Raw genomic sequence first — 11,045 nt, 5'->3', positions numbered from 1 at the left:
CTCTCAATAGCAAGGCTATTCTCACTGAGTCTGTATATAGTCAAAGCTTTCTCTCTCTCTCTCTCTCTCTCTCTCTCTCTCTCTCTCTCTCTCTCTCTCTCTCTCTCTCAGATTTCTCTGTGTTTTCCACGAGCAGTCAAGGTGTGGCCAAGGTCCCCCAGGTTCTGCAGGTCAAAGTGAGTAATAAAAGTGAGAGTGTCCAAAAGAAAGATGGGAATGACAAAGTAACAGCGCCAAAGACAGAGGCAGAGCTCCTTATGGACAAATTTGAGAGGATGGCAGAAGAGGAGAGAATTTGGCCTTGTCAGAAGGATAGGAGAGATAAAGACCAGGCCAAAGAGATAGAGGGAAAGAGAAAGGAGCAGGAGGTGCTGTCTAAAGAAGAGCAGCGCAGGCTGAGGAATGAGAAGGCCTTACAGGAACACCTGGACAGGATAGAGAATCCGGAATTGAGAGGCAAACAGACCAGACAACCACAATGTAAAGGTAGGACAAGGCAAAGTGACAAGGGACTCAAACACAAAACATTTCATTCTCTGTGGTTTAAAAGCAAAGAGCACCCTCGCGCTCTCCCTAAAGTTAGGTTGGTGCGTAAAACCCTTAAATTCAAATAAGCAATAAAGTGTGATGGTCCGCACTCAAAAAGATGTCGCATAAAGCTGACGTCATTTTTTTTGTTTTTGTCTTTTTCACTGCAAGAGGGATAGCATACACAGATGTTTCTGCTTTGCATCCTTCAGGGTGGTTTAGCATCACGTTGTACTCAGACGATGCCATCTTAATCCCCATGGGGAGGCTAATAAAACTGTATTACATTTAAGTAACAGCAGTGTATCTCACTAAGGTACTGAGTTATGTGTGGCTACTCCTCTGGTGCATTGAAACAGCCTATAGGACTTAACTCTACTTTTACTGCTGTTGTGTTATTGTCCTATCAAATCTCCATTCATATATATTCATTTTCTGTCCTTAGATTACTCTATTTTCACTGCATCAGGGCTAAAGAGCAAGGACCCGCATGATCAACAGTCAGCAAAATGCAAAGGTAAAACATGAAGGGGGATAGAGAGGGACATACTTTTCACAAAGTATTTGATGACACAGTGCAAAGATAAAAAGGACGAGAGATATAGAGAGAGGGAGACAAAAAAGGACGAGAGAGAGAAAGAGAGAGAGACAGAGAGAGACAGAGAGAAAGAGAGAGAGACAGAGAGAGAAACTCTCTCTCTCTCTCTCTCTCTCTCTCTCTCTCTCTCTCTCTCTGATGGTATTAACATCCCCCATTTTCCTTTGTCTTGTCAGATGTCTCCATGGTTACTGCAACTGAGTCAAAGACTCTGAACCCTCAGAAGGACCAGCCAGCAAAGTGCAAAGGTAAAGACCAGGGCCCGGTTTCCTGATAGCGATGGAACTTAAGCTTACTAGTTTTTTAACGATGTATCGTTTTTATAATGGCCGAAATGTCAAAAATTACAGACAGTGTAGTAAATTGACTGAACATGAAATTGATTTCAATATGATTGAAATATAGGCCTATACAGCCTACTGGATTTATTTTCTAATGCAGTCATCTCGGTTTTCAGTTGAAGCATATTTTTATCCTTCGCTTGTTGAATTGCAAAGATATTGGCAACTTTGTATTTGTAGTCAATTTCCTGCCGAAGTTATCGTCAGTCACAGAGAGACAGATAAACAGCTTGATTCTATGTTTAGCGGATGTCTTCTGTGTAGAAAGTGACGCGGAAGGGCAAAAAAGAATCTAACGACGCATTTAGCTGTCTGATATCAGTGGAGTTTTCTGGTTGAATCACCCTTCTTTCCACCCAATTTTGTTTTTATGTGATGATGTTGAATCAACATCTCTCTCTCTCTCTCTCTCTCTCTCTGTCTCTCTCTCTCTCTCTCTCTCTCTCTCTCTCTCTCTCTCTCTCTCTCTCTCTCTCTCTCTCTCTCTCTGATGTCTCTATATTTGCAGCTGGGAAAAATCGCTTTGCTAAATTCTTGAAAACCCTTGTGTTCAGAAAAACGAAGGCATAATGCATAGGTAAGAGAGGAGAATGTTACAACTCAGAGAATGTTAAAGCTGATAACTGAAGTTTGTTTGACACACAGTATTACATGATTCTAACAATGATACCTTTTTGTATTTTTTCCAGTTCCTGACGTTTTCCTGGCTAACAAGTGACCTCTGCAATTTTACAAATATTTTCTGAAAATCATTCTCATTCTTTCCCTTGTTTTCTATATCCATTTCTATATAAAATTCTTCAAGCATTATAAAATAATAAAAATAATTTTAGCATCAAATGTTTGTGTGTGCACATTGTTTTTAAGGGTCAGGTCAAGACCAATTCTGTGTTCTGTGTTTTGCTAGAGAGAAACTGTATGGATATTAGCCCAGATTCCTAACCTCTAGTTTTGCCAAGACTTTCAAAAAAAATTTGTCACCAGCCTTAGATTCTCCACAATTATTTTGTCGCATTAGACTTGATAGATATGCTAAGAGAATTGAGCGTGCCAGAGAAAATGGTCTCTAATGGTCTCTAATATATCCACAGTTTTGTACTCAAAGCATTCTTTCTCTCTTTAGATTGTCACAGATGGTTGTGGCCATAGAGCTCGCCAGTTTGTATTCCTAAAAACTGGAAATGAAACCTCATTCACAGATAGGGGTCTACCTGTGCCTGAGCACCTGCCCTTTGCCCTCCCACTCACAAGTGCCCTTTTGGTGGTATATTTATACTTTTTTGTATACAGTTTTTGCCATTGTTGTTCTAAACCCACTGTCCGCAAGTTGTCGTCAAGTTCCCCACACCCCACCCCCACCCCATCCATGGTTGGTTGCGCCTGTTTCCCAGTCTGCCCTGTATGGAGATTGCACCCGTCCAGTATCCAAACATGCATGGCTTGAGATGTATATATATCTATCTCTCTCTCTCTCTCGCCCCCCCTCGCCCTCTCTCTCTCGCCCTCCCTCTCTCTCTCGGCCTCTCTCTGTCTCTGTGCATGCCAATACCTCAGCTTAATGGAGATACAAGTCAAATGCATATATGTCAGCATGAATACATATTCAAACACATATTCTCAGCTGGATAATGCTGTGGGATAGTGCCCTCTAGTTCAGGATGTGATCAATAATCTAGTCATTGCACAGTCTATTAAAGTAGGTGTATATAGAAATCAGCCACAGGGCTGTCTGCCTCACAGACATTCTGAGTACGTACCGTATGTTATTGAGAAATAGGTTCTGGGGGATCCTTGCCAATTGGATGAGGAGACAAAGAAAGGAGACCAGGAAAAGAGACTAGGAAAGAAAGTCAGCTCCCATTGCTGGTACACATCACGAGACATGAACCCTGATGTGAAACGTACTCTTAGATGGCTGTTCTCTCTCCATACAAGCTTTGAGGGTCGCATGAAAGCTCAGCTGAAATGAACAGGATCAGATATGCTCCCGGTTGCCAGATTGAAGGTTGCCAGATTGACGGTTGCCAGATTGACGGTTGCCAGATTGAGATTTACAAAAAATGCCCTGGCTCATCTATCCAGACTAGGGGGTATTTCTCCTGAGCTTCCTCCTCAGAAGTGTGCATTCACACACTTGATACAGCATAGCTTACATATCTTCATTTTCATTTCATGAGGGAGTTGGGGAATGCTTCTGGTATTGTGCATTTGTTGCTGAAGACGGGGTATGTTATAAGATGTGTGTTTGATGCCATTTTTTGTTATTCTGTAAATGTCTTGTTGGCACAGATACAACTTTAATAGGTCATTTAGTTATTGTGTAAATGTCTGGTTAGCACAGATACAACTTAATAGTTGTATAGTAATAATAACAGATACAACAACTCCCACGTGGAGTTCCAGGTCTCAGGCAGCCTCTGGAACTGCCGTTCTGCTGCCAACAAGGCAGAGTTCATCTCAGCCTATGCTAACCTCCAGTCCCTCGACTTCTTGGCGCTGACGGAAACATGGATTACCACTGAAAACACTGCTACTCCTACTGCTCTCTCCTCGTCTGACCATGTGTTCTCGCATACCCCGAGAGCATCTGGTCAGCGGGGTTGTGGCACAGGAATCCTCATCTCTCCCAAGTGGACATTCTCTACTCCTCATCTCTCCCAAGTGGACATTCTCTCTTTTTCCCCTGACCCATCTGTCTATCTCCTCATTTGAATTCCATGTTGTCACAGTCACTAGCCCATTCAAGCTTAACATCCTTGTCATTTATCGTCCTCCAGGTTCCCTTGGAGAGTTCATCAATGAGCTTGACACCTTGATAAATTCCTTTCCTGAGGACGGCTCACCCCTCACAGTTCAGGGTGACTTTAACCTCCCTACGTCTAGCTTTGACTAATTTCTCTCTGCCTCCTTCTTTCCACTCCTCACCTCTTTTGACCTCACCCTCTCACCATCCCCCCCTACTCACAAGGCAGGCAATACGCTTGACCTCATCTTTACTAGATGCTGTTCTTCTACTAATCTCACTGCAACTCCCCTCCATGTCTCCGACCACTACTTTTAGGGGTGTAACGATTCGTTTTAACAACGATTCGATTTGTATCACGATTCGTGGTTGTCGATGCGATTCAAGGACGATATTGGTTCATTTAGAACGATACGATCCGAAACGATTCAGTGACTTGAAATCGATTCAGTAACCTTTTAGCCAAAAATTCAACCAGTGTGATTGAAATAAATACCTGGATACTGGACAGTGCAGGTGAAGTTTCCTAGATTCCTGTTTCTTGTAATGGAAACAGGTATCAATTAATTATGAATATAAATAAACAAGTAAACAACAATGAATGGCAAATGCGTTCACATTTTATTTGAATAAAGTGCAAACAACAATTTAGGTTGAATTAACAGGAAGTTAAAATTGTCTGATCTCATTTTCAATATTCAATAAATGTTCAATAAAAGTACAGTAAGTGCAACCAACATTTCAACAGTAGGTTTATCTGCTTCCTCTGCTTTTGTTTTTCAACATAAAAATATTACAATATTAATATCAAAAATAAAGTGCAACCAACATCTCTTCAGGTTGAATTAACAGTAGGTTTACCTGCTACTTCTGCTTTTGTTTTTCAACATTACAATACAAATACAGTATTAATATCAAAAATAAAGTGCAACCAACATCTCTTCAGGTTGAATAAAGAGTAGGTTTACCTGCTACTTCTGCTTTTGTTTTTCAATATTACAATACAAATACAGTATTAATGTCAAAAATAAAGTGCAACCAACATTTCTTCAGGTTGAATGAGCAGTGGATGAACCTGCTACTACTCTCATTTTAATAAACAAACAATATTCAACAAAAGATCAAGTGTAACCTACTAGGCTACTCTTCAATGACTACAGATTTTTTTTCAAAAATATCAACTGATCAACATGATCTGGCTGCAGAACACTTCTCTGTGCATTCACTATGTCGCCAGCAGTACTAAAAACTCGTTCTGCTGGCACACTGGTGCCTGGAATGCACAGGTACTGTTTAGCAAGGGTGGAAAGTACAGGTAGCTCTTTCTCCTGAGATCTCCACCACTTCATGGCATTTTCAGTCAAAGGCAACGCATCTTTTGCTCGGTACTTTAACACCTCTGCTCTGACTGTCTCGCTTGTGGATTTTCTTTCTCTTTGGGTGAAGGAATCGCCAAACAGCGCATCTAAGGCTTTCTTCTTACAAGGAGGTGACTCATTTGGAGCTACAATATAAGAAATATATTTCAAAATATAGTCATGTTTCTCATTAATACAAAACAACAACAATCTTTTATTGGTATCACATGAAACACACCTGTGGTCTCTTCATTGAATCCTGACAGCTTTGTGCTTGAGCTTCCCTCGTCTTCCTCCTGATTTCCCATTGCTTGCATCTACATTTACATTTACGTCATTTAGCAGACGCTCTTATCCAGAGCGACTTACAGGAGCATTTAGGGTTAAGTGCCTTGCTTAAGGGCACATCGACAGATTTTTCACCTAGTCGGCTCGGGGATTAGAACCAGCGACCTTTCGGTTACTGGCACAACGCTCTTACCCACTAAGCTACCTGCCGCCCATATATTGATGTAAGAATGTGTGAACTGTTCAAATTTCTGCTCTGTAATACTGCACACATAAATTTAGAGGAAGATAAAGAACAGATGAGATTTGAGAGAGGATAAATGAAAAGGGAGAAGAGAAAAGAGCAGAGGAAAGAGGAGAAGAGTTACCTGGTGGGACACTTCTGCCTCAAAAACCAGTTTTGTGTAGACCTGTTTTCTGTCCTCTTTTTCCAGGTAGGGCAGTTCTTTAAATCGCGGGTCCAACGCTGATGCTGTTTAAAGAACAAGACTATTGCATTCATTGCATTATTACATTAAGTTGACCTGAAATTGCAAGTGATGACCACCTCCTCATACACAAAATAATCAGAAGATTAAACTTTAGTATGTTTAAAAGAAATGTGGCACAGTGATGATGTAAAGCCACCATGAACTAAGAATTGTATTGCAGATATCTTGTTTACTTTTCCATATGAAAAAAACAACTCAAATTCAAACTTGAAAACGCAAAGGTGTGGCATTTTACAAATTAATACAGTCTAATAACCTAAAATATTAACCAAGTTGATTTTAATTAAGACTCCAAATTAATTACCTATGTTGAGAGCATCTTGGGTGCCTCTGTAGCGTGTGGAGAGGTCACTGGCCATCACCCTCTTAATCTCTGCAACCAGGGTTGAGTCGTCTTCGCATGGCTGTAGGTGTTTCAGCAGTTTTGCTTGAAGAGGAGCAATTACAGAGAGAGTTGGCTGGTCTTCTTCACACATCACAGTGGTTGCCATTTTGACAGGACCCATCAACTGAACAATGTCATCCATGTTGGCAATATCACTCTCACTCAGCGTGCCTACATCTGTGACCCCCTTTCGTAGATCCTTGGACATCAGAGTTGCCATTATAGCTGGCTGTTGTTCCAAAAAACGTTCAAGCATTTCTGGTGATTTATGTCTTGTGGAAAGTACAGGTAGCCTGAGAGGGTATGTGGACAATATGTGTTTGTTTTCAGGTTGAAGTTGCCCTCCATCCAGTCGCCCTTAAGAGTAGGAGTGAGGAGAATTCTATCAACTCATGTGTTTACAGATATGTGACTTCAGTATGATCCTATGAACCAATCTGAAGTCAGATGTGTCTTCTACATAAAACATTACATTTCATTGATAGGACCATGGGAAAGGTGGGTCCCCATAAACCATGTTATAAACTGATTGTCCTCATAAACCACATAACAAGTGTGTGTGTGTGTGTGTGTGTGTGTGTGTGTGTGTGTGTGTGTGTGTGGTGTCCCTCCGGATCCCTACGGCCCCTAGAGGCCATCCATCGAAAACAGCACAGAGTGCCACCCAGAAAACAGAAGCAGATTAACCGCGAAAAGCATTTCCAATGCTGTCACCTCTATATATATATATAACTATTTAAAAAAATTATGCATATCCTATTTTCCATCATTATCAATTAATATGAGTAATAATGTTGGCAGTTCACGCGTAGGATTTTAACATATAACCCGGATTGCCATTGAATTACATTTAATTCATTGACAAGCAATTATTATCCTAGCAAATAATTCCCGTGGTCCATCCCATACCCCCCCCCCCCCAACATCCCCACCCCCCCAGAACAGATGCCAGACAATCACACACGCACATACTCACATACTCCAACACACTCAACCCCCCTCCTCCACAATCCACCATAAAATCAGATACTCAACGGCTGTTATATCCCAGAGCCCAACTCGAGAAATAAACTGAGATTTGATTAATCTACTTAATCTATGTCAAGTCCTAGGTGATGGAGATCAGATCCACCCTCTTCACCTGAGACACAAACACTCTGATCCCCTGTTGTAACCATTTTCCCAAGCATCTCCGTGCGGTCAGACCTTTGATTATTTTGTGCCACCTGGGCCACAATGATAAACCCCCTCTCTGAGTCCGATTTTCTTTCTAGTTCCGAGTTAACAGTTGTTTTGAGCTTGGCACAAATAATGCTTCATTGACAGCATGGCCAATGTTGAATGTTTATCATTTTAAACTAGGAAAAGAGACCCTTAATCTAAGACTTGGGACCACACAGCCACCACTGAATATCAGGCTAATGATTGATTTTGCAATGCTTGCAGTTAGCCACTGATTCCTTACAAACCACTCATTGTTGAATTTGCGATATCCAACTTGTTGTGTAATGTTAATGTCCAAGGGCCGATGAGCACCGATAGGTTTTATCTATAATTTCTCATCATTATTTCTCTTCATATGACAAGGACTAAAAAGGATTTGCCAGTAGATTGTCGACAAGATTTTGAAAGTATGATGTTGACATGATCAGTCCAATCCAAAGCTACTGTAGATATAACGTGATTTGATGTAGTTTTATCTGTGGCCAATGACCTTGAGCCTTCTTGGATGGGCATTTCTAATGTAACTCTATGGCAGCACCCAAGGGGCTTGAATTTTCTAGTTCTACCCTTAGACTTGGCGGTGACTAGTCTCCCCATGAGTGACAGAACACTGAGCCAATCACGGTGTAACGCTCCGTATTTTCTGCTGGCTTTTCCCACCACCACAGAAAGCACTGAGCTAGGCTGAAACACCTGCATTTTGGAGCTGCCTTACTCAAGAAAACAAAAAAGAGACCATGTTTGTATGCAGCCTTATTAATTAAATTACATATTATTATTACATTTTTTTACATTGTTTGCAAACTGATATGTGACACATATTATTGCCAAAATAACATGAAAAACTGGCAAGCCCCCCCAAAAACAAAAAACATGTTTATTTTTTCATTAGCTAAATATGTGGGTCTCAATACAGAATGACGGGTCGTAACTGGACACCTGTCCTTGTTCTCATCACATAAAGGGCTGTGAAAACAATGAACACAATATATTTTGGGATGTAAACCAGAAATATGAATCACTGATGATCCATACTGTTCTGATCTAATGAGATGGATGTAGGGTGTTCTGGGCCTTTCACAGTCATGGAGGACAGAAACATGCAGCTGTGCACCTCACTGAAGACCACTACTGAATTGGGGGTAGGGAGGTTATTGTGGCAGTAAATACATTTATGACATGTTAGGGTTAGGCAGGATATTCCATGTCAGACTCTTTAATGCCACTTTTCTCAACATCATAGACCCCAAAGGATGTTAATTAACCATTTTTAAGCTCATATGACTTGTAATATTTTTGATAGAGGGCTGAAAACCTCAGCCGAATGGCTTACAATTGACAATTTCTCTCTCGATATCGCCTCTTCCACAGATCGCAGGTTAGGGTGTATATTCTGTCAGACTTTTCAATACCACTTATCTCAACATATTAACACCCCAAAGGATGCCAGGTCAAGCTGTTTCTCGTAAGAAAAAACCAACATGTACAGAAATACAGTGATGAAAAAAAGCAGAAGTCCATTTAAAAAAAGCATGAGTAAAAACACTGTCTAAGCTCTGTCCCACTCCCAAAATAAAATGACCCAGGAATACACTGGGTATGTACCACACCGCTCATTCAGCTCTCCTCTCCTTCTTTCCTCTCCTTCTCCTCTCCTCTCTCAGCTCATCCTCCACTCTCACCCCAATCTAGGTCAAGTGAGGGCCGAAGGAGAGTGTGTTGAGAGACCTGCTGCTGACTGTCAGGCAGTGAGTGATGCGGAGGGCCGAAGGAGAGTGTATTGAGAGAGCGCAACAGCTATTGGCTGAGTCATGTGAGCGAGAGGAACGAGAGCATTACGCACGTTGTTAGAACTTTTTACCAGTTGTATGTAGGATATTTAGATTCTCATTATGGAGACACCTATCTCCAACCCTTTTCCCATTAAACATATTCATACGCTACAACTGATGCACGTCAAGAAATAATGGAGACAAAGCATTGGAAAACGACTCTGAGGTGGTTTAAACTGCATTCTAATGTTGACTGCTTAAAGAAAACAGTATGAAGTGAAGCACTTTATGCATGCTCAGTTCTTGGGTCTCGGGGGCTGCCAGAGTGGAACTTTGAAATGGAAGGTATGGAACTCCTTCGTGTGGTTCTGTTTATGGGGGAAAATCCTCAATGAAACTGACATTAAATGAGGAGAATGATACATTTGCCTCTGTTGGCCATCAAGTAGCCTATTAATGTATATGCCATTATAGGCTACCATTTGATACAATAAATATGTTGAAATGACGATATCACTCAATTAGTGCCACTTGTGTAGCCTACCTGGAGCTGAAAAACCTATTTAATAAGTAGCCTATAACTTCAGTTTGTTGTTGTTGTAGACTTGTGTTATTATGCAATTATTAATGGACATTTTTAGTTAATTAAATTGGAAATGATCAAAGCCGATCAGTTGTTAGAACGCATTAGATTGATGGTAACAGTAGTCAGATTAGGCTATAGGTAAAACAAATTCTAAAAAATAAACACTGGCTGTTGTTGACAAGCATATTTAGTTCATATACATATTATTAATATTTAAATCAGTGATTGGTAACCAGTTTATAATAGTAATAAGGCACCCCGGGGTTTGTGGTATATGGCCATATCCCATACCCCATTGTGCCTTATTGCTTAATCATAGCAGTTAAACAAATTAAATCAACATCCATTGATGGAAAATGATCTGCCGATGTTAATTAGGGCGAATTATCTTTTCTCTTGCCACATATTCAAATTCCTTTATTATGTTATGTCATAGCTTGCAATAATTATTATTTTGAGGAAACTTTAATTTAGCTTCTAAAGCCGTTACAAGTTACTATGATATTCCTTCTTAATTGGCTTGATAACATTATGGAAAAAGGGTTTATTGTATAATTATGGCAAGTCCTCTCTTGCTGTGAAAAAAAAAATGGGGCTAGTTTTCAACCTTTTGCACAGGTTTTGTGTTGTCATTGGGTTAGAAATGTAGCTTCACCTGGCAACCCTGCCTCTGTGGCATACTGTATCGGACACGAAGCCGGCGCAGAAGAGTGTTATTGGTGGAAGATGGC

The 11,045-nt window shown here is 40.7% G+C and overlaps 1 protein-coding gene and 1 long non-coding RNA gene across 2 annotated transcripts in view; one reads left to right on the top strand and one right to left on the bottom strand.

Annotated features, from left to right (window-relative positions):
* LOC121548091 (golgin subfamily A member 6-like protein 22) overlaps positions 1 to 11,045 on the top strand; it is a 337,971-nt gene that overhangs the window by 257,816 nt on the left and 69,110 nt on the right. The window contains exons 13-14 of the mRNA XM_045212735.1: positions 112 to 486; positions 974 to 1,045. Coding sequence (XP_045068670.1) covers positions 112 to 486; positions 974 to 1,045 — 447 coding nt within the window. The remainder of the gene's footprint in view (positions 1 to 111; positions 487 to 973; positions 1,046 to 11,045) is intronic.
* Positions 5,623 to 6,271, bottom strand: LOC121540626. Its single transcript, XR_005995523.2, has 3 exons — positions 6,225 to 6,271; positions 5,807 to 5,885; positions 5,623 to 5,714 (listed from the first exon to the last, which is right to left on the bottom strand). It is a non-coding gene; the product is annotated as an uncharacterized LOC121540626 (long non-coding RNA).

Source organism: Coregonus clupeaformis, unplaced genomic scaffold (genome assembly GCF_020615455.1).
Source record: "Coregonus clupeaformis isolate EN_2021a unplaced genomic scaffold, ASM2061545v1 scaf0046, whole genome shotgun sequence".
NCBI classification, from domain to species: domain Eukaryota; kingdom Metazoa; phylum Chordata; class Actinopteri; order Salmoniformes; family Salmonidae; genus Coregonus; species Coregonus clupeaformis.
Note: the sequence above shows the minus strand (reverse complement) of the source record. Positions and strands in the feature narration are given on the sequence as shown.